At 36.7% G+C, this 24,035-nt stretch overlaps 1 protein-coding gene across 10 annotated transcripts in view; it reads left to right on the top strand.

The window, feature by feature from the left end:
- Positions 1-24,035, top strand: part of VWA8 (von Willebrand factor A domain containing 8) — a 344,595-nt gene that overhangs the window by 60,438 nt on the left and 260,122 nt on the right. For all 10 annotated transcript variants that reach the window (XR_010409990.1, XM_064586049.1, XM_064586051.1 and 7 more), the window contains 5 exons: positions 826-934; positions 2,975-3,079; positions 14,895-15,026; positions 17,114-17,248; positions 17,338-17,415. Coding sequence is in view for 9 of the 10 variants with exons in the window: in XM_064586049.1 (XP_064442119.1) it covers positions 826-934; positions 2,975-3,079; positions 14,895-15,026; positions 17,114-17,248; positions 17,338-17,415 (559 nt within the window). In the remaining variant the exon portion in view is untranslated. The remainder of the gene's footprint in view (positions 1-825; positions 935-2,974; positions 3,080-14,894; positions 15,027-17,113; positions 17,249-17,337; positions 17,416-24,035) is intronic.

Here is a 24,035-nt window from a genome sequence, read left to right as displayed (position 1 = left end):
TGAAGAATGAGTACGCTTTTGCCAGATAAAGAATGGAAGTAAGGAATTGGAAGAAGTTATTTTTAAAACATGGGATATGAGAGTGTACACCTTGTTCTTGAGGCTATAAAAAGTTCCTGGTGGCTGGAATTCAGGTTTGGATTGAGAAAGGTCAGAGGGGGGACTGGCAGGATAAATGTGGGCCAGGTTGTGAAAAACCTCACATATTGTCATATTTTAGAAACATATCTGGGGACGCCTGGGTGGCTCAGCCAGTTAAGCGTCTGCCTTCAGCTCAGGTCATGATCCCTGGGTCTTGCGATTGAGTCCCGTGTTGGGCTCTCTGCTCAGTGGGGAGCCTGCTTCTCCCTCTGCCTCTGCCTCCCCCCAACTTGTGCTCGCTCGCTCTCTCAAATAAATCAATTTTTAAAAAATCTTTAAAAAAAGAAATATATCTGTGTATTTAATCAGCTTCTGAGTTTTATTTATTTATTTTTAAAAGATTTTATTTATTTATTTGAGAGAGAGAGAGCAGCAGAGGGAGAGGGAGAAGCAGACTCCCCGCTGAGCAGGGAGCCACACATGGGGCTCGATCCCAGGACCCTGGGACCATGACCCAAGCTAAAAGCAGACACTCAGCTGGCTGAGCCACCAGGTGCCCCAGCTTCTGAGTTTCAAATGGAATATTATAATATGAAGCTGTTGTTTCTTGAGAATTTAATAGCAAATGTCATCTTTTAGATTAATTAAATTGGCTCAGCTGTTTTATATTTAAAAAATGAATACATTTTATATATTAAAACTATTAGAATAACATTTAACATCACTTCGTTTTTTTTCCCCTAGAATTTCTCAGCTCCTGTCCTTTGCCACCACTCTCTGTTCCCAAGAATCTTCTACTCTTGGACTTCCAGATTTTCCTTTAGATAGTTTACCAGCTGCAGTTCAAATCCTGGTATGTATAAAATAAATTAATGACTATGTGGGAAAGAACATTTAAAAGTTAATCCTTGGGGATTAATCACTTCAGTTTGCCTTGTCCTATTCTTCTTTAAATGTTACAAGACCTGAGATTAATTGGCTCCAGCGCCGTAAACTGTACAGAGACCAGCCACGTGTTCTGAGCTCTTAAAGAGCTTCCAGCTTTGTGTTGTGGGGGGGGGAAGCAGACATGCAGCTCAGGTAAAAGTCCCACAGAGGGAGGGAGGACTCAGCCTGCAGAGGCATGAAGAGCTGGGAGAGGCGTATTGCAAGCAGGCTGTGCCTCACACCTGCCGCAGCCTGAGGCCGGGAGCTGGGGCTTTCACACTTGGGCACCAGTAGTCATTGCCCAGTGCTCATCGCGAGGGACACCGATTCCCAGGCGCTAGCTGCTCTCTTGGCCTGTAGCAAGCTGGCTTCAGGAGTTCAAGAGCAGTCTTCTTTAAAAGCCCTGGCTTTTAAACACCCGCTGGCTGTTGAAAGGGAAAGGTGAGAGGCTCAGAAAGGGTAAGAACAGATCTGAGGGGTTTGCTGGAGCGTAGACATTGTCCACCACAGTTTCGCAGAGGTCACGACAGTAGTGTCAGAAGTGGTCGAAATGCCCTCCAGGCAGGGGGAACAGCTCAGACAAAGGTGTTGAATCACAAAAGGGCTTGGTACGTTTGAGGAATGCTGAGTTGTATTGCTAGAGCAAGCATGTATGGTGAAGAGAAAGGTGAGAATTTTTGTGTGAAGTGCTTTGCATGGTGGGTGAAGTTGTCTGGATTTTATGGTGGGGAAGAAGGGGCCTATTAGATATTATGAAGTAGGTGGGGTGTATAGTATAATCAGGTATATGTTGGAGGAAGATACCTCTGCTGGCAGGGAGGAGGGATGGGGAGAGCATGGTGGCATAAGGAGCAAATAGGAAACAGTTGTAACCATCGGTGAGAGATTCTGCTAAGGAGAGCATAATCCCAGGTAGTAGGGATCCTGCCTAGACAGGAGATTTATTTTTAAACTATAGTTGTGATTCGTTTATGTCTCCTGAGACTGAGTTAGGTTTCACAGGTATTGTTTACACTGTTCTATATATTTAGAACAGCTTTTCTCCTCCTATTTATCATAGCTCCTACTTTTCGTTCTTTTTGTTTTTGCTTGGAACTTTTTACTTTGACAGTTCTCAAATCTAAAAAAAAAAAGTTCGCAAGTAGTAAAATGAATACCACAATCCCTCAACTAGAATCACCAATTTTTAGCATATTGCCACATTTGATTGCTCTCTCTCTTTTTTTCTGAACCATCTGAAAGTAACCCATGGTCAGTATTCTTATATACGTCAGTGTGCAATTTGTAAGAAGTAGGACGTTCCCCATAACCAGAACCATTAATCATACCCCTCAGCATGTTAACAAGAATTCTATAATATCATCTAATAGTCAACCTATATCGAAATTTCTCTAGTTGTCCCTGTTAGTAGACTTCTGAAAGTAGAGTGAACAGAATTGGGAATGCAGTTTGATTTGGGGGAAGGTTTTGAGAATAATAAATACTTTCTAACTTGTAGTTTATAACTGTGAGGCTAAGTACATGTGTGTATGAGATTAACTCAGATTAGGAATAAGAGTGAAGGAGAAGATACTTTGGGATCAGTAGGGTAGGGAAATGTGTTCAGACATCTAGTCTCAGACATGCTGAACAGGGGTCAATGGGATATCTAGAGTCACATCTGGGCAATTAGGAGTTCAAGTCTAGAGCTCAGGAAAGAGGTCAGGATCAGAGACAGAGACAGGGGAGCCATTAACAGATAGATATCAACTGCAAGATGGGAGTGGGTGAGCTTATCCAGGGAAAGGGTGTGAAATAAGAAGAGAAGAGGAAGCAATGAATATTTACTTTTGTAGACTTCTGGAAAATATGAGAAACCTATTAGTTATTGTTTATAAGGCAATTTCAATGTCATATGCATTTCAGATAAATTTTCTGTGATTATTTTAGATGTTCCTCATTCCTATGTATTTTTGCCCCTAAATAGGATTCCTTTCCTATGATGTCAATCAAACATGCAATCCAGTGGCTTTACCCATACACTATTTTACTAGGACACGAAGGGAAGATGGCTGTGGAAGGTGTTTTAAAAGTAAGTATCTTGGGACACCTGGGTGGTGGCTCCGTTGGTTAAGTATCTGCCTTCAGCTCAGGTCATGATCCCAGGGTCCTGGGATCGAGTTCCGCATCAGGCTCCCTGGTCAGCAGGGAGCCTGCTTCTTCCTCTGCCTCTGCCTGCAGCTCCCCGTGCTTGTGCTCTTTCTCTCTGACAAATAAAATCTTAAAAAAAAAAAAAAGTAAGTATCTTATATGTTAACTAACTTGAATTTAAATTAAAAAAAATAAGTGTCTGCTTCACTTTCCTTTCTTTTTCCATTGTCTCTTCACGTCCCGTCTTTCTTCCTTTCCCTTGCCTTCCCTTGCTTTTCTCTTTTTTTCCAGGCATAGAGGCACTGGCATGCCAGTGATAGGGAAGCAAGGACTGAGGTGGCTGGTGTGGTTGGGACATGGACTACATTGAACAAATAAGTAAATCAGTTGAGCAAATGAGTGAATATATTGAGGATTATGAGAGCTGTGTTACTTACTGTTGGAAAAAGAATTTATAAACATAGAAAGGGAGAAGGAAAGAGACTCCTGAGGTGTTAGATTGGAATTGGAGAAATCAGAATGAACTCATGTTTTTTTCAATATATGTAAACAGAGTAATAGGTATAGATAGTGTGTGTATATGTGAATGCAGACACGTATTTTCTAGCTCTGTCCTCTAAGAAGGCCTAAAAACTGACACTCCAGTGGCAATGATCATGCCAAGTGCCGAGACATTGGTTTCTAAATACCACACTTGCTAAAAGGAATCAGGACTCCTAGGAAATAGGGCTGGTTCAAGGATCAACACAGGGGAACTACGTGATGAAATGAACCGGGATCATCTTATTGTGCCAGAAAGCAAGGAAATGTCTAACAAATGATGTTGACGTGCCAAAAGTAACAGAGGAGCCAGCTTGAAGTGGCTCCCGTTGGCTAAAATGTGGGACAATTTTAGCATCAAAATAAACAAGAATAACAATTGATTATAAACCATTGAACAAAATAGGAATCTCTAAGTTCATATTGATACAAATGAATAAATAAATACAAGGGGGAGAAGAAAAATCTCTTGAATAAATGCAGAAGGAATTATATAAACAGAAAAATCACCATTTGGCAACCATCAGTGTGGCAGTTGATTTAGGCAGGAGTCATCAAAGGTTTTAAAGCTAGTGGGTGGAGGTTCTATGAAGAATAGAATATTGGGGTGCCTGGATGGCTTAGTCAGTTAAACATCTGACTCTTGATTTTGGCTCAGGCCATGATCTCAGGGTTGTGAGATTGAGCCCCACGTTGGGCTCCATGCTCAGCAGGAGTCTGCTTGAGATTCCCACCCCCCACCATGTGTGCGTACGCTCGCTCTCTCGCTCTCTCTCTCTCAAATAAATAAATAAAATCTTCAAAAAAAAAAAAAAAAGATAGGATATTGATGTAACCTAAGAATATCTCCTACCAAAATACGCAGTTGACTACAAAACAAGAAAATGATACTTTTATGGTAAAGGCCAACTTGACCAGTTGGGACAAATTGACATAGCGTCCCTCCCAAGTGTTAAGCTGAGAAGAGCTCAGCCTCATTTCAGGGATATTCTGGATAAGGACTCACGGTGTGTGTTTGGCCGTGAGAAAGTATGGTATAGACCTAGGTTGAGGGCCATCTTACATAACGAAAGGCCTGTATTCTTGAGAATTGTCCAGTCCATAAGAGAGAAGAAACTGAGGAAACTACTTCAGATTAAAAGGGACTAAAGAGATATGATAGCTAAACCCAACATGTGCTCCTATGTTGGATCCTGGGCCAGATAGGAGAAAGTGACAGTGTTGACACAGTTAACCTTGGATTAGATAGCAGTGTTCTATTAAATGATTTCCTGATTTGGAAGCTTATGTAGTGATTACATTGGCCAGAGTTCTTATTTTAGGAAATAGGAACTAGAATGTTTAGGAATGATGAGGCATCATATCTGCAGCTTGCTCCTCAGTGGTTCAATAAAAGACCAGTGATAATGGTCTGGTGTGGGGTTGCTGCTGGGGGTAGGAGGAAGGGAATAAATGTGCTACAGTGGTAATCATTGGGAAATCTGAGTGAAGGCAAAACAGAAGCTCTTCGTACAGCTGAGTCCTGCAACTTTCCTGTAAGTTTGAAATTATTTTAAGATAAAACATTTTAAAAAGTGAATATCCACTATAAAGTGTTTCAAAATAAAAAAATTTTAAAAATAAATATAACTAATATAGCACTAAGGTAAAATTTATCTGCCTATAACTTAAATTATTAACTTGAAAAGTAAGCACTTTATATAAAACTATGGAAATTGCTATAGACCTGTCATTTAAACTAATTAAGTTCTTATTTTTATCTTAAGTGGTTCATAATACATGGAACCTGATTTTCTTTCAAAGCATGCATGGCATAATTTCCTCATTGTATAGTTTAACGGTAGTGTTTTCTAAAGGGCCAGTCACAATATATGTTATCTTATAACTACATATTTGAACATGTTGACTCTTGGTAGAGATTTATTGACTTACCAAATTAATTCCTTTTTCTGAAAGACAATTTTTCTTTTTCTTTTACAGTTGGCTTAAGGAGCAGATTTCTAAGGAGTAGGTAGAATGTGAACACTTAAGTTGTTTCTATATGTATAGGCCCTTCATTTTCTGGAGACCAGGATTTTACCACCTTAGGCAAATGGAGTGGTATTTGTTTCTTTCCTATCCCAAAATCTACAAAGGGAGTACAGAAAGAAGTATTCTTTTTTTGTTTTGTTTTGTTTTATTATGTTATGTTAATCACCATACATTACATCATTAGTTTTTGATGTAGTGTTCCATGATTCATTGTTTGTGTGTAACACTGTATTCTTTATGTAGGTAGTAATAGTGAGAACTCAGAAGTAGATTCTAGGTACGCTAGCATGTTTTTTTTTCCCCACATATCAGCTAGCCAAAGAAACATTATTTTCATTGATTGGTGGTGTCAATAATAATAATAATAATAGTAATAAAAAAATAAAACTAATAAAAAGCTGTTCCTCATAGATGCTGAGAAGTATAGTTGGGGACAGATTCTAAATGAAAAGCATAAAGAAGCAAAGGGAAAATATAACTATATAGTTCACTTTAAGTTTTATTCTTGGCACTGAAAAAAAGAATTAGAATTCATCTTTGATTTGATCAACATCTGAACTAAGTTGGCATCATCGGTCATTGAAATAGAGCACACAGTGTTTAAGAAAAAGGCTGTGATTCCAGATGTGCTCCCTCGATGCCTATCAGCACAGTGCCCAACTCCTACAGAACAAGGGTAAATAGTCAGGGATGAAGAACATGTCATGGGAAGGTCTGATAAAATGAAGCAATGTAAACTTTTTTGTGACACAACTGAAAGAAGATATTCAGTGCCTGCAAGAGTCAGTTATGAACAAAGGTATTTATTTTTATAAAGAAGCCTCTTTGATGTGTTTCTGATCTCTAATTTCAAAACTAGTCATACAAATTAGACTTCCAGTGAAGATGGCGGAGTAGGAAGATCCTAAGCTTACTTTGTCCCCTGGATACAGCTGGCGAACACCCACATCAGTGTAAATCACCCAGAAAACAACCTGAAGACTGGCAGAATCCACTCTCTAGTCACATTGAAGTGGGTAGGAAGGGGGGGAGATGTGGTCAGGAGCTAAATGGACCTGGGGGACTCTTTGTGGCAGGGAGGGACACCTTGGGCTCAGAGAGAGGAAAAGAACAGGCCCTCACACCAGGTACGCCAGGCACTGGAGACTTGCACAGGGAAGACAAATCTCCGTAACATTTGGCTTTGAAAACCAGAGGGGCTGATTTTGTGAGTTCTTACAATTAGCAGGGCTTAACACCTGGAACTTGGAAAATCTGTGGGCTCAGCTCTGAGAGGGTGACAGGAATCTGAGTCCCCACCCTTAAAGAGACAGCATACCAAATAGCCCCACCGAGATACAGCATAGAAACAGCAGTTTGAAAAATACTGGAGTATATGGGAGGGAGATTTGTTTACTAATTTCAGGGCATGTGCTAGAGAAATAGGGATGCTTGGGAGACCTCTCCAAGAACAAAAATGCTGGCAGGTACCGTTTCTTTCCCCCACCCCCCAGCCTAGGCACATGGACACCTTCGAGCACCAGCACACCCTACTTAACTTGTTAATAGTGCACCCTGCCCTACATTCTGTGGACGCACCCCCTCCAGTACATCTTGGCCAGAGCACACCCAAAGTAGTGCCACAGGCCTTGCAGTGTGCAAACATATCCAACAGGTGTGAGCAGCACAACAAAGTCACTCTTGCCCCAGATTGGCCCAAGGTGGCCCCAGACTGGTCCACTAACAACACAGGGATCAAACCCTGCACACAACAGGGAAGGAGAGCCATTGCAGATGACTGGGTTGAAGGCAAAAGTGGCTCAGCCACAATCGTAGGGTGGTGCACACCACACGGGTAGGAGATACCCCTGGAGTGCCAGGTTCCGATAACAGGGGACTTTACACAGCAGAGCACTACAGGACCTCTTCTTCATATAAGGCCACTACTTTTAAGAGCTGGAGATGTAGCTGACTTTCCTGACACATGGAAACAAAGAGTTAGACAAAATGAGACCGAGGAATATTTCCCAAATGTAAAAATAGGACAGATTCACAGCAAAAGAGGAAAAGGAAATGAAAATAAGTAATATGCTTGATAGAGAATTTATAATAATGGTCATAAAGCTACTCACTGGATTTGAGAAAAGAGCGGAGGACCTCAGCGAGACCTCTAACAAAGAGATAGGAAAATAAAAAAAAGAACCAATCAGAGATGAAGAATTCAGTAACTGAAATTAAAAATACATTAGGTGGAATAAATAGTAGATTAGGGGAAGCGGAAGAATGGATCAACGGCCTGGAGGACAGAGTAATGGAAGGCAATCAAGTTGAACAGGAGAGAGAAAAAAACAACAGAAAATGAAAATAGACTTAGGGAACTCAGCAGCACCATCAAACATAATAACATTTGCATCATAGGAATCCAAGAAAGAGAAGAGAGAAAAGGGGGCAGAAAATTTATTTTCAGAAATAATAGCTGAAAACTTTTTGAATCTGGGAAGAAAACAGAAATCCAGCTCCAGGAGGCACAGAGAGCCCCCAACAATACATTAAAAAAAAATCATTCCCCCACCGCAATCAAGTGGGATTTATTCCTGGGAGACAAGGGTGATTCAGTATTCACCAGCCAATCAATGTGATACATCACATCAATAAGAGAAAGTATAAAAAACATATGATCATTTCAATAGATATGGAAAAAGCATTTGACAAAGTACAAATCTGTTCATGATAAAAACCCTTAACAAAGTAGGTGTAGAGGGAACATACCTGAACATAATAAAGGCCATATGTGAAAAACCCACAGCTAACATCATATTCAGTGGTGAAAAATGACAAGATTTTCCCCTAAGATGAGGAACACGACAAGGATGTCCACTCTTGCAACTTTTATCCAGGATAGTACTGGAAGTCCTAGCTATAGATCAGACAACAAAAAGAAGTAAAAGGCATTCATATTAGTAAGGAAGAAGTAAAACTTTCACTGTTTGCAGAGGACATGATATATAGAGAACACCCTAAAGACCGCACCAAAAAACTACTAGAAATGATTAATAAATTCATTAAACTCACAGGATACAAAATCAATATACAGATATCCTTTGCATATCTATACACTAAGAATAAAGAAGCAGAAATAGAAATTAAGAAAATCCCATTTACAATTGCCCCCAAATCGTAAAATACCTAGGAATAAACTTAACCAAGGAGGCAAAAAAAAAACCCTATACTCTGAAAATTATAAAACATTAATGAAAGAAATTGAAGATGACACAAATGGAAAACATATTCCATATTTATGGATTAGGAGAACAAATATTGTTAAAATGTTCATACTACTCAAAGTAATCTACGGATTTAATGCAATTCTTATCAAAATACCAACAGCATTTTTCACAGATTTAGAAAAAACAATCCTAAAGTTTGTATGGAATCACAGAAGACCCCAAATAGCCAAAGCAATCTTGAAAACAAGAACAAAACTGGGATCACAATCCCAGATTTCAAGATATACTGCAAAGCCATAGTATTCAAAGCAGTATGGTACTGGCACAGAAATAGACACATAGATCAATAGGATAAAATAGCCCAGAAATAAACCCACAATTATATGATCAATTAATCTTCAACAAAGGAGGCAATAGGCAATGGGAGAAAGACAGTCTCTTCAACAAATGGTTTTGGGAAAACTGGACAGCTACATGCAAAAGAATGAAACTGGATCACTTTCTTACATCATATATAAAAATAAATTCAAAGTGGATTAAGGACCTAAATGTGAGCTCTGAAATCATAAAAATCTTGGAAGAGATCACAGGCAGTAATTTCTTTGACATCAGCCATAACAGCATTTTTCTAGATATGTCTCCTGAGGCAAGGGGAACAAAAGCAAAAATAAACTATTGGGACCACATCAAAATAAAAAGCTTCTGCAAAGCAAAGGAAACAGTCAAGAAAACAAACTACTTAATGGGATAAGATATTTGCAAATGACATATTCAATAAAGGGTTAGTATCCAAGATATATAAACAGTTTATACAACTCAACACCAAAAAACCCCAAACAATCCAATTAAAAAATGAGAAGACATGAACAGACATTTCTGCAAAGAAGATATACAGATGGCCAACAGACCATGAAAAGATGTGCAGCATCATTCATCATCGGAGAAATGCAAATCAGAACCGCAGTGAGATACCACCTCAGACCTGTGAACATGGCTAAAATCAAATACACAAAGAACAACAAGTGTTGGCGAGGATGTGGAGAAAAAGGAACACTTGTACAGTGTTGGTGGGAATGCAAACTGGGGCAGTTATATATACAATGGAATATTTATTACTCGGCCATAGAAGAGAATGAAATCTTGCTATGGCTGAAGCTGGAGGGTATAATGTAATGATAAGAGAAATAAGTCAGTCAGAGACAGATACCATATGATTTCACTTACATGTGCAATATAAGAAACAAAACAAATGGACAAAGGAAAAAAAAGAGTAATAACCAAAAAACTGACTCTTAAGTATAGAGCACAAACTGATGATTACCAGAGGGGGATGGGTGAAATAGGTGAAGGGGATTAAGGGTACACTTATCATGATGAGCACTGAGTAATGTATAAAAGTGTTGAATCACTATATTATACACCTGAAACTAATATAACACATTATGTTAACTCTACTGGAATTAAAAAAAAAACAACAACCAGCTAGTCATACAAATGAGTTAAAGTTATAGAATACCTATAAGGAGTTGAGTTTTCTAAAGAACGTAGCTAGTATTGCTTCATTTTGTTTGGCCTTTGACCTTTATAATTAAGGGGAACAGAGAAAAATGACTGAAGGTCTATATTACAAACAGAAAATAATTTAAATTTCATTTTAGAGTCTAAAAAAATGAAAAGGGCATGATATTTTTTAGATAAGATTAGAAAAAGTGGTTATCTTTTCTTGCCTTAATAGTGTATATAGCTAGTTAAGGAACAGTACTTCTTTTTCCAACTCCTTAGTAGATAAATAAGGATGAGTGGAGAGCTTAAATCCATTTGTCTGAACCTAAAGAAGAAGTTTCTTTTTGTGAGATCATTACACACTGATAGATACAACCAGATCAGAGTGTTAAATTACTCTCCTTAAGCGTCTGCCTTCGGCTCAGGTCATGATCCCAGGGTTCTGGGATCAAGCCCCACATCGGGCTCCCTGCTTGGCGGGAAGCCTGCTTCTTCCTCTCCCACTCCCCCTGTTTGTGTTCCTGCTCTCGCCAACTCTCTCTCTGTCAAATAAATAAATAAAATCTTTAAAAAAAAAATGGTAGCAGTCTAGTGATTGGTATAATTTTTGTGATCTGTCCTGGGACAGTCCATGTGCCCCATTTGTTATTCTAAGTTTCTCTATTTTCTCAAGCTAATGTTCACAGATGAACAAAATTTTATATATCCTCAAATAATTTTGAATTAAGAGAGGTGAAAATTAAGGCAATATTTTTGAATTGGAAAATATAATTGAATTAAGAATTAGAAATATCTATTATAATAGCAAACCAAGAACGTATTATATGATTTTCTTTGATAATCATTTTCTGACCTACATTGTCATAGAAATTAATGGATAGTTGAATATGAATTAGATATCCATTTGGATTTTAGTGTAATCACTTAGACAATTTTTAAGGAAAAATTATTACTCACTGAAAGTACAGTCAGCTAAAATTTGGAACACCTTTTTTTTCCCCCCAAACAAGCTATAAAAATGGTCTTTCATTCCTCAGATGGTGCTCGTTGTATGATGTTGATACTCTAAAAACATGTTTCTGTAGTCATAAAATCCCTCCTCACTTTTAGTTAAGGATATCTTAAAATACTCTGTCTCTGAATCTGCTATACTTTGAGAGTGGTATACTTTTGTTACAGTGTAGTAACAAGTACATTTGCTCTTCTAGTACCGTGTCTTGGCTCTCGGTCCTTCTTAGGTAGGACCAAGTGGGTCTGTCTAGTGGACTTGAAAACATGGGCATGGATCTGGAGATATTTTGATATTAAAGATAAGCACTTGGGAGTCAGTAATATATGGGTGTTAGTTGAATTGATCACACGGATGAAAGAACCAAAGAGGAGCATATATGGTGAGAAGAAATACTGCCTGAAGACTGAACGCTGGAAGAGCCAACATTTAAGGATTGGACAGTGTGCCAAGAACCGTCAAATAAGGCAGAGGAAGAATAGTCAGAGCATACAGATGGTTTGTAGTCTGAAACTGGATGAGATTATTTTAAAAAGTGAACATAGAAAATGTAAAAGGTCCACTCCTGAAGTATGCTGATGTGCACTGGTCAGGTAAATGAAGAAGACCCTGCTGGAAGGACTGAGAAGGAAGGAGCAGTAAAATAGGAGGAAAACTTATTTAGTCATTTAGTTTGGCAAATAGGGTATTAACTGGTGAACTTAACAGGAACAATGCTAGTGAAGTGGTGGGAACACCAGCCAAAAAAATCAGTGGGCCGAATAGTAAATCAGAGATGAGGAAGCGGAAACAGTGATTATATACTTGTAAAATAAGTTTGATGGTGAAAAGCAACAAGATGGTGGGTCACTCAAGGATTATGTAGAATCAAGAAATGACTTTTTGTTTGTTTCTTGAAAAGGGAAGACAAACATCTTCATAGGAGGAAGGGATGTAATCTGTGGAATACATGGAAAATATTTGTGGAAATATGATCTGGGAGAGGCGGGAAAGGACATTTCCAGAGCACCATTGTGCCTTGGTTTGGAATGATGGAAGAACATATTTTTGTACCCAGCATCTAGAATGATGGAGTTATCATCAACTGAGATGGAAAAAGCAGACTTTCACTGGCTTTCCATTCACTCATAATTAAAGCGGAAGTCCTTTCTACAGAGATGGTGGGAAAAGAAGTGAGGATTGATGAAAATATAGATGATTTTGAGAATTAAAGGGAAAGAATTTCATTTGTTCATATAAGAAGACTTTATTGACTACTGACTATGCCCCATGTATGATTCTAGGTTCTGGAGATTTGGACTGAACCAAATAGATACATTTTTAATTTTGTCAGTGGAGTTTATATTCTAGCAAAGAACGGAGGGGTATGTACCTGAAGGCTCTGTTGTGGTTGGAGGAGGCAGCTAGATGACCTGACACAGGAATGAATCGGTTCAGATGACTCCTAAGGGAGAGTAGTGTTGGTTTGTATTAGTTGCTAATTGGCTTTGGAAAGGAGCCTAGCAGAGACTAAGGGCTACATACTTTTTTGGTAGCCAGGAAATAGGATATGGAGAATTTCTTTTTTAGTGCTCCACAGCCTAGAAAAAGGTATAAAGAAAATTAATACTTTGGAGGGACAGGATTGAGAACTGTGAGGGTGAGTTTGGAGGCCTTGCAGATCAACATGTAATTAACATTTGCTTTTATTAAATTATATTTCACAGTTCAAATAATGTAATTCCAAAGAAAGTGTATCAAAAAATACATTAGTATTGTTTGTTTAATTGACATTCCAGAATTAATAGGAGCTACTCATTAATGTAAAATGGTAAAGTAAATGCACTTTGGTTTATTTGATTTTCTACTTCTTGCTAACATGTAGTCTGTGAGAATTATATATTTTACTCCTTAGATACCTTTTTGATTAACAGTCCTTTAAATTTCCTATGGCAGCAGATGGTAATTCATCTTGCAACTTGAGTTCTTTTACTATCTTAGGGTATTCTAGCCTACTATTTTGATTCTACTGAAATATTTTCGCTTGAATTATTTATAAGGACATAACCAGTTATAGCAAGTGGTTCAAGGCATTAGTGTTCATTTCTGGAATACAAGTGCTCTGCAATCAGTCCTATATCAAGTTAGGCTGACGTTATTATAGGTGGGGTTAAAAACATAGCTTTAGCTAATATATTTGTTTTCTTAGAATTTTACAGTTCTAGGTTCTAAATTCTAATGACTTTAATTACTTGACTAAGGCCTTACTCCTTTCCTGTTGAACCTCCCTTAAAATACAGCGTAACGTTTTTGGGGTTTTTTTTGCATGAAATTAAAGTGTCAGTAATTGTTATTTGTCTACAACATGAAAGCAACTCCTACCAAATTACGTGATACTCTGGGAATTTATATGTATAAAATGCATACTATATAAGACTTACATTTTTTAATGGTAACACAAATAGACAATTTTTCTTAGGTTTGGGTAAAGGAGTAAGTGATTGTCTTAAGTACTTCTGACATCAAAAAGACTTTAATTGGGTTGTTTGGCTTAGAACATTGAGGTTGAAAATAATTTTCTTCCCCAAAATCTATTTTCTGGAGTTGGGTCATTCTGCTTAGTAAGCAGTGATCTGTTCTTGCATTGAGGTTCAGTTCTTTCACTATAGTGATAATGTTCTAAAACTAAGGTAGGATTTTGGTGGGGTGGGGGTGGATAATTTCTGCCTGCTTAATACTAAAAATGAGTTAAGCTTTTCATAATGAACATGCTGTTATTCTAGGGCATAGGATTTAATTAATTTTCAATTAGTATTCTCATTTTCCATATACTTGTTTGTGTTCTTTGTGTGCATTCTTTATATAACTAGCTGGTATGAGGGCTGTAACCAAGAGTTAGAGCATTGATAATTGGTCTACGTGGAGAAAGAATCAGTGGTCTTGGTCTTTTACATCCAATTTGACAAATACTGAGAACATACACCATAGAAGGCACTGTGCCAGATACTGTGGAAGACTGTTATAATTTATTGTAATCAGTTAGGCTAACCACAGAAGCAAACAGCAGAATGGTGTCCAGGAAGTTCTGGTTTCATGAATTTCAGGCAACATTAATGCCAGTTGATTTAAGAAATCAACCAAAATAAGTTTTATTTTACTTTAACATGTTGTCAAGAGTCTCATCGTCCTTTCCAGGAAACTGGAACCTTTGATTAACAGGAAGTATAGGCTGCAAACTGTTAACTGGAATTCAGTGACTCCCTTTCCTGTCATTTAGTAAATTTTAGGAACTATTTGCATATCACCTTTAGTAATTGGCTTAAGGAGAATGACATTTGTAAAAACGGTAAAAAATACTCATTAATTTTTTATCTCTACTTTTATAACATAGAGTGAGTTTCAGTTCTAATTAAGATGGAACCTTCCGGATACGCAACACTAATACTAACATAAAAAGTAAATTACATGATTTTCTTGTAATTTTGTAGCGCTTTGAACTCCAAGATTCAGAAAGCTCTGTGCTTCCTAAAGAGGTGGTGAGAGTGGAGAGGCTTGCGGAGAGCACTGCCCCACAAGCTAACGTGACTATCCGGATAGCAGAAAAAGAGGTGACCATTCAGGTAACGGATCAAGCTTTATGCTTTCTGAGATATGCTTTGTCCTGCCCATTTTTATGACCTAAATTGGGTTTATGATCTCCTTATAAATCTCTGGTTCTGTAGGGTCCCATCTATATATCTGTATCTGTATCTGTATTTATCTTTGTCTCCACGGTAATGTATGTTTGTAAATTAGAAAAGTTCAGGAGAAACATGGGGATAGCCTTTCATCAAAAACCAAAATTGACCTCTGGGAAAATCAAGTACTGAATAAAGCATTGTGTATTCCGAGTCCTTGGTAAGAAATAGTGTTTTCAAACATATTTTAACAGCTAAGGAACACTCTTTTCAAATAAAATCATTCTTAGCTAGATGCACTATTTAAAAGAGGAGCTGTTGTAGTTGCACAGTGTTTAGAAGAAGGGAAGGGGGTGCCTGGGTGGCTCAGTCGTTAAGCGTCTGCCTTTGGCTCAGGTCATGATCCCAGGGTCCTGGGATCAAGCCCCGCATCGGGTTCCCTGCTTGGCGGGAAACCTGCTTCTCCCTCTCCCACTCCCTCTGCTTGTGTTCCCTCCCTCGCTGTGTCTCTCTCTGTCAAATAAATAAAATCTTGAAAAAAAAAAAAGAAAAAGAAGAAGGGAAGGATATGTGGTCACAGAGCTCCATCTGCTCGCTCTGCCTCCCTTTCTTGTAACCCTTTGAGGGCCCTGAGAGCCCCAAGAGGTGATGAGAAACTGTCCCTAGCAAACACAGCTTGAAAAGCAGAGACTTAAATGAATTGTAAGTGAATGTGGGAAAGAAAAACGGTTGCCTTCTTATGTGCCAGAGCACACTTTAATTAGAAGCTTTTTATGTGCTTTAATGTGGTATTATTAATACTTATTAATGTTGCTGTATTATTCATTCATTATGTCTACTATAAGCCAGGCTCTGTATTAAGAATTATTAGTGCCCACTCTGTATTAGTCACTGTATTTGTCTCTTTGCATATATTATGCCACTAAATCCCCCAATAACCCTGGAGGCAAGTTTTATTAGGTCCATTTTATAGATTCGAAAGTTGAGATGTAAAGAGGGTAATCGATTCACCCATGGTCACCAGCTAAGAAATGTCACAGATGAGACTTCTAGACAGGGTCACTTTTCATTACATTCTTCTGTCTCCTTCAGATGAATAACCTCACTAGGCTGATGGTCTAAATAGAGACAGATGAGTAAGGACTGCATTGGAAGGCTGTGGGGATATAGAGTGACCTAAGTCTTATAGGATGACACAGGAGTTTTCTAGTGGCTCAGGAATGGAAAGGTAATAGGATACTTTAGGCAGTTTAAACAGTATGTCCAGAGGCATGAGGTGTGAACAAGCTTTCCTTATTTGCTTCCCTTTGGTAATGGCTTTCTGACCTTATTGCCTCCAGTCCCTTCCAGTCAGCCTTCTATGTTACCACGAGGATGATCTTTCCTAAACTCAAATCTGATCTTGTCATTTCCAAACTTATAATTCTGCAGGGTTCATGTTGTGTACAGTATGATTAAGTACTGAGTCCTCAGCAGAATGTAGAAATCTTCTCCTAGTAGGGTCCCCAGGAGACTAATAAGGAGGAGATAGGAAATAAAAGAAGTAGGTGTGAGGGATGGGAAGAAAGATTTTAAGAACAGATGCTTCTGAGTGGTAAACTAAGAGCGGAAAAGGATTTGTAGACATGTGGATTTTAGAAATCAAGAGGTCATTGCTGACTTTGGAGAGTCCTAGTAGACTGACTCTAAATTCTGTACTTAGCACTGGAATTTGGATAAAAACCTTCATTCTCAAGTAGTGACATTGTTATTTTAAGTTAAAAATAGCCTGAAAATGACATGATTCTTATGAAAATGTCTGACAGCACCGAGCTTTCATTTTAGAGGGATGATTGATTTGGAGGGCTGATGGTAATGATCAGATCTGTGAATGAGAAAATAGTTGTTGCTCTATTGAAATATCAAAAACAGGATAGAATTGAATTGAGCAAGGAATTATTAGGGGCTTCTAAATGGCAGTTATGTGCTTCCTTTTACTGATGTTTTGAGAAAAACATATGCATATTATATTTACTTCTCTTTAATTATAGGTGCCATCTGGGACCAGGCCAATAAATCAACCTTGTGCATCAGACCATTTTATACAAACTTTAAGCCATAAACAACTACTGGCTGAGATGATGCAGTCTCACATGGTTAAGGACATATGTTTAATTGGAGGAAAAGTAAGAATTGCAGTTTCACTGCAGATTTCTGTTTCCTGGCTTTTGGTTATTTCGACTTCTCCCTTGAATGATTGTGTTTCCATTTGTAGGGTTGTGGAAAAACAGTCATTGTTAAGAACTTTGCAGATAACTTAGGATACAACATAGAACCCATCATGCTCTATCAGGTATGACATTCGGTTTTAGTACTCGGACTATAAGCATATGTATTTGTACCATCAGTAGAATTTATGAATATTCTTCCTTGAGTTATGACCTGTTAATTTTGATGTACGTAAATAACAACAATCAAATTGGAGTACAGTGATAATTATTTGGAACTTTTGAAAGTGCATTCTAGGATACCTCATGTGCTCAACATATTGGGGTCTGCTTTTCAAGAGAGATCCAATTTACCTGCATGTGCACACATACACAGAACACATTTAGTAGTAATTTGGAAATCTAAACCAAATGGGTTTCAGCAGCAGTGGGAGATAATTAGGTATTCATTGAATAGACTATTTTTTTATTGTGGAAAAATATACGTAAAATTTACCATTTTAATCATTTTTAAATATACAGTTCCCTGGAATTAGGTGTTGTGTAACCATCACCACTGTCTATTTTCAGAATTTTTTTTTTCTTTCCTGTATCTCCCTCTCCCTTTCACCCATTTTGTCCACCCCCCCCCATCCCCTCTCCTCTGGCAACCACCAGTTTGTTATTTGTATTTACAGGTCTGTTTCTGCTTTTTGTTTGTTTATTCATTTTGTTTTTTAGATTCCACATGTAAGTGAAATCATATGGTATTTGTCTTTCTCTGTCTGACTTATTTCCAGAAATTTTTTATTCCGAGGAGAAACTCTATATTCATTAAACAATAACTTCCCATCCCCCCCAACCCCAGACTCTGGTAACCTCTATATTACTTTCAGTCCCTATGAATTTGCCTATTCTAGGTACCTCTTTTAAATAGAATCATACACTTTTTTTGTCATTTTGTCTCTATTTTACTTAGTATGTTTTCAAGGTTCATTCATGTTATAGCATAAATCAGAATTTCATTTCTTTTTATGGCTTAATAATATTCTGTTGTATGGATATACTACTTTTTGTTTATTCAAATGTTGATGAATGCTCTGGTTGTTTCCCCCTTTTGATTATTGTGAATAATGCTACTATAAACATTGGTGTGTAAGTACCTATTTGAGTCCCTACTTTTAGTTCTTTTAGGTATATACCTAGAAGTGACATTGCTTGAACCATATTGTAATTCTATGTTCAACTTTTTGAGGTGCTATTAAACTGTTTTCCATAGCAGCAGCACCTAATTTTACATTCCCACCAGCAGTGTGTGAAGTTATAACTCCTTGTAGTTTTGATTTGCATTTCCCTAATGACTAATGAGATTAGGCATCTTTTTATGTGCTTATTGGCCATTTGTATGTCTTATTTGGAGAAATGCCTGTTCAAGTTCCTTGCCTGGGTTTCAATTGGGTTGTCTTTTTGTTGCTGAGTTGGTAGGAGTTCTTTATATATTCTGGATAATAACCCATTTTCAGTCATGATTTGCAAATATTTTCTCCCATTCTGTAGGTGTCTTTTCACTCTCTTCATACTATCCATTGATGCACAGAAGTTTTTAATTTTGACAAAGACTAATTTATCTTTTTGTTATTGTTGCCTGTGTTTTTGGTGTTACATACAATAAATCATTGCCAAATCCAACATCATGAATCTTCCCTATGTTTTCTTCTAAGAATGTTATAGTTTTAGGTCTCACATTTAGGTCTTTGACTCCTTGATCCATTTTGAATTGATTTTTGTATACAGTGAAAAGTAAGGGTCAAACTTCAGGTCATTTGCATGTGAATGTCCAGCTTTCCCAGCACGATTTGTTGAAAAGACAGTCTTTTCCTCATGGGAGTAGTCTTGGCATCCCTGTCAAAGATCAGTTGACCATATAGGCGAGAGTTTGTTTCTGGGCTCTCTCTTTTATTCCCTTGGTCTTTCTGTCTGTCCTTATGTCAATACCACCCTGTTTTGATTGTTATAGCTTTGTGGTAAGTTTTAAAGTCAGGCAGTGTGAGACCTCCAACTTTATTTTCTTTTCCAGGATTGTTTTGGATATTCAGGGTCCCTTGAGTTTTCATTTGAATCTTAGGATAAGTTTTTCTATTTATGAAAAAAAATGCTGTTGAGATTTTGATAGAGATTGCAGTGAATCTATAGGTCGCTTTGGATAATATTGTCAACTTAATATTGAGTCTTTCTATCTGTGAACATGAATGTCTTCTCAGATATTTGTCTTCTTTAATTTCTTTCAGCAATGTTTTATAGTTTTCAGTCTACGAGTCTTTTATCTTCTTGGTTAAATTTATTCCTAAATATTTTTGAATAGATAATTTTTATGAATGTACATGTTGTATATAGTATGAAAAAAAGCAAACTTATAGCTGGTAATTTTACAGAGTAAAATTTTCTCTCATGTATTTGTTTGTAATGATACCTCCTAAGACATTTTTATCCTGCTAATTTATTGATTCTGTATGTTAGTCTTTGGGTGGTTATGATATCTTTTTACTCATAGCAGATCCTTTGAACAATTTTTGAAGTGGATATGATACTACTTACTTATATTTTAGGTTGAATTTTGCATTTTTAGTTTATTCTTTAGTTAAATTTTCTTATTGTTACTGACACTAAATAAATTTAACATTAAGAATCCTATTATTTTTGAAAAATGACATTTAAACCAGTTACTTATTGTGACTTTGGGTTATAGAAAATGTTGGCAGCTCATACTTCAGAGTATTGAGAAGATTCCTTTCAGTGCTGCTCTAGGTTACTTTGTGCCTATTGATTGAATTGGCCAGAGTTTAAATAAAATCTAGGAAGAAGCATATGATCCAAGTTTATGAAATCACGAAGAAAATAAAGGTGACAAGATTAAAATAGTAGTGACATCCTTGGTCTTTAGATATAAACATGTAGAGAAAAGAGAATAAATTTCTACACTGTACAGGAAGTGGCAAGTCTTGGAACCCACTGAAAATATATTTTGAAATGAGTTTTTATAAATTGATTGTAGACCTACTGGCTTTTTAAAGAGAATTAAGGAAATTGGGAGAAGGGGTTATCTTAAACTTTAATATATGGAAGATGCCATGAGGAATACCCTGACATCTTATGAAATCACTCCTCTTGATGTCTTTGCAGAGATCAGAAGGCAGATGGTTAGCTCAGTATGCTAGTTCATGTGTCTCTACCCTTACATACCTCATGTTAGAAGTGATCTGAGGATGGCATTTTATCATCTCACCAACCAGTTAACTATCACCTTTCTAATTTCCAATGCAAATACTTTTCTACCAAATAATTGGGGGGTTGGGCCCAAATCATTAATATATTTGTCAAATTAGTTAAATTTTACTCTAATATTTTATATCCCACTTATAGGTCAAGGATAAATACAAGCATAATTTATTTCCCAGGTGCCATTGCTTTGAAATCATATGGAGAAGACCTTTAGAGGATAACATTTCTTTTCTCTCTGACCCCAACCTAATTTAATTTTTTTTAAAGATTTTATTTATTTATTTGACAGAGAGAGACAGCGAGAGAGGGAACACAAGCAGGGGGAGTGGGAGAGGGAGAAGCAGGCCTCCTGCTGAGCAGGGAGCCTGATGCAGGGCCCTATCCCAGGACCCTCAATTCCAGGACCCTGGGATCATGACCTGAGCCGAAGGCAGACGCTCAACAACTGAGCCACCCAGGCTCCCCTGACTCTAACCTAATTTATTAGTAATATTATTTCTAAAATTAGACACATGATTATTTTCTTCACATTAAAATAAAAGCTCCCATTCTAATGAAAGCTGAAAATAATTTAGCCTTATAAATTTTTCCAGATAATACTGTTTCTGTATTAGGTTTCTGTAGCCAGTTTATGGTGATTTGGTAGTGGTTAATTATCCTAAGATTATATACGTGAGCTGTGAAAATTATGGTCACCTCATTCTGTTTTTCATTAAAAGAAAAACCAAGCAAGAGAGTATGTATGTATTCATCAGTTCAGATCTCAACTCTGCTGAAAACTTACCCAAAGTATCCTGCCATTGAGAATGTTTTCTTTATATATGGAAGAAGTAGTTTAAGAACAGATTTCTTATATATTTTTGGAGAGTGACAGCAAGCTAATAAAAATACTATTTTAATGGTTTTTTTTTTTACTTTCTTGTTCAGTTTGTTGATTGATGGATAAACAAAGGTAGGAGAATTCTACCATTAAGGATTGGGAAAACTGGGACAGAGACAATTATGCAAATTAATCGTATATTCTGGAAACCCCTTTTCCAATTTTGCCTTTCTGCTCATTAGTCTTCACAGAAATATCTAGAAGAAAAGTGGTTTCTGAAAGCATAGACTTCAGAAAAGGTTAAAGAAATATAAAAATGTAGGTGAGGTTTGTTTCCATCTCTCTCCATATAGCTTCTTTCCATGAACTGGATCAAAGCATTAATTAGGGACTGTATTGTCATTTGCAGTTTTGTAAACTATTAATCAGTTGGTTTTCATGATAGTATAAGACTTTTTGTTCACATTTTCTTATTTATTAGTAGAGCTCTTTGATCTCAATGGGACAGAGGAACGAATTTAATAGAATTAAAGATGGGTTTGGATTTTATAATAATATAGTCCATATTAATGAAAAATTTCTGGAAGTTTGAGCTGACATAGAGAATTTAGTGGGAATAAGTAACCCAACATCTGTTTTCCTAGAAGATGTGGAGATTTCCCTGTTATTTGTACATGTATAAAGCTACACTTAATCTGTGGGTTTTGCTTTATTTTTAGACTTGACTATTTTTAGAACTGGATTTCATATGAAGAAAAAGAAAAACAGAGCCTTAACACAAATTTGTGGTAGTACATAAAGTAAGTTTAATAGGTTGTAAAAATCTTAAATCACTTGGCTCAAGTGTTAGGTCAGATTCTTTTAACTGGTTATTCTTTTTTTAGTGTTGAAGCCAGTGATTTCATAGTATTGAAGAAATCCAAGTTATTATTCTTTTCCTTCACAACCAGATAAGGGCATGTTTCCAGATTTCTTTCCGCACGATCATAAACAGCACCAGATCTGAGATATCTTTCTTTTGTTAAAGTACTAGTTGGATAAAAGCCAAGTCAACTCCAATAAGAATTTTAAGAACAGATAAGTTCATGGGACTTTTAATGAAAATAATCACTATCTAAAACATTTTGAAATCTTAGAGTCATTTTTAATTTTTAACTAAGTTTTTCTCCTATAGCTGAACTCAAACCAAATCCTTTTTTCTGTCTTCCATCTAATCTACAATCTACTTCTTCCTGTTTATCCAAATACAGTGGAAAGTATCCTTCTTTCATTCTCTCCTTTGTTTTTACTGCTCTGTGTCTTGGATTTATTTACTCACTTCTTATCTTTGCCTTGACTTTATACTTTTCTCTCAAGATTTTAAGATAGCTATATTCACTTAAATGGTTAATATTCAACCTTGGAGGCTGACTTTCTACATGATTCTTTGTAGCTCATCTTGTTTTCTTGATTTCTTATTTTGCTACCATCTGTCATCCTTCCTGTCTTCTTTGTATTTTTTCTTTTCCCACAGAGACTAACCTTCATGAGGGTATCGAAGAATTTACTTACCTCAGCTCCTTCAAATTTCTTCTATTATAAAACTTATTTTTAAAGAACAGTGTATGTCAACATCACATGAGAACTTTAAAATGGTTGACTTGAACAATCCTTTTCAACTCCCAGGATTACTAAGGCTCCTATCTCATGTCTTTTTCAGATTCTCCTTGTTAATGACGTTGCTTTGTGTCCTGCCTCCTTTGTACAGAATGTGCTTTAAAAATTATTGCAGTCCATCAAAGTATAAAATTTAATGCATATAAACATTTAAAGATTAGCAGAAAAAAATTTCCCTTCAGTTTGAAGGGATGTTTTTATTCAATATGATTCCATATTTCTTGCTTATAATGTCAGAGTCATGCTACGAGGACCAATAACTATAATGTTGTTTGTCATAATTTCATAGATAAGTTATAGTGCATTATGTTATTTATAATTACAAAATTATAAATATTATACATTGTATGGAATAGTTACCTCAGTAAATTTCATCAGGATACTAATAAGCAGGTGGCAATCACACACGCAGGGAATTTTACAAATCAAATTGTAAAGCCACAAACTACAACTTTACTCTAACAAGTTGCTTCACAAATATACTTTATTGGAAACAACAGAGTATAGATGACTCTCTGTAATATATCACCATTATTGGAAAAGGCGACTCAAGTTTATGCTCAACTAATTTTAAAGCCACCATTGTGATTATTGCCTATGCATATTAACATTTTATCACACTTCTTCATTTTAAAAATGAATAATGAAAACAACTCATATTATATCAAAATTGTTTTTAGGCAACTGGTATAATTTTTTTCCTTACCACATTTTTAAGATTTTCACATAGTGCTTATGCTTTATTTTATGTAAAAATGCCACAAGCTTTATTATCTATATTTTGCAGCTTCAGAGAAGTGATCACGTCTCTAATTATTTGAATGCACACTTCATACCTCAAATACACGGGAAAGCTGGTTGTTTCATGTAGAAGTTATGTAAAGAAGCGGTTTTAGAGTGCTAGTAATTACTTCAATAAAAAGCTGGTCTCTTGCCACTTTAACAAGAAAAAATAACCATCAAACATATAATTTAAACAATAGGTTGAATCAGAAGATAATGGGAGGGTTT

Source organism: Mirounga angustirostris, unplaced genomic scaffold (genome assembly GCF_029215605.1).
Source record: "Mirounga angustirostris isolate CCGP_5_RB_7025 unplaced genomic scaffold, mMirAng1.0.hap1 SCAF_3, whole genome shotgun sequence".
Taxonomy (NCBI): Eukaryota; Metazoa; Chordata; class Mammalia; order Carnivora; family Phocidae; genus Mirounga; species Mirounga angustirostris.
Note: the sequence above shows the minus strand (reverse complement) of the source record. Positions and strands in the feature narration are given on the sequence as shown.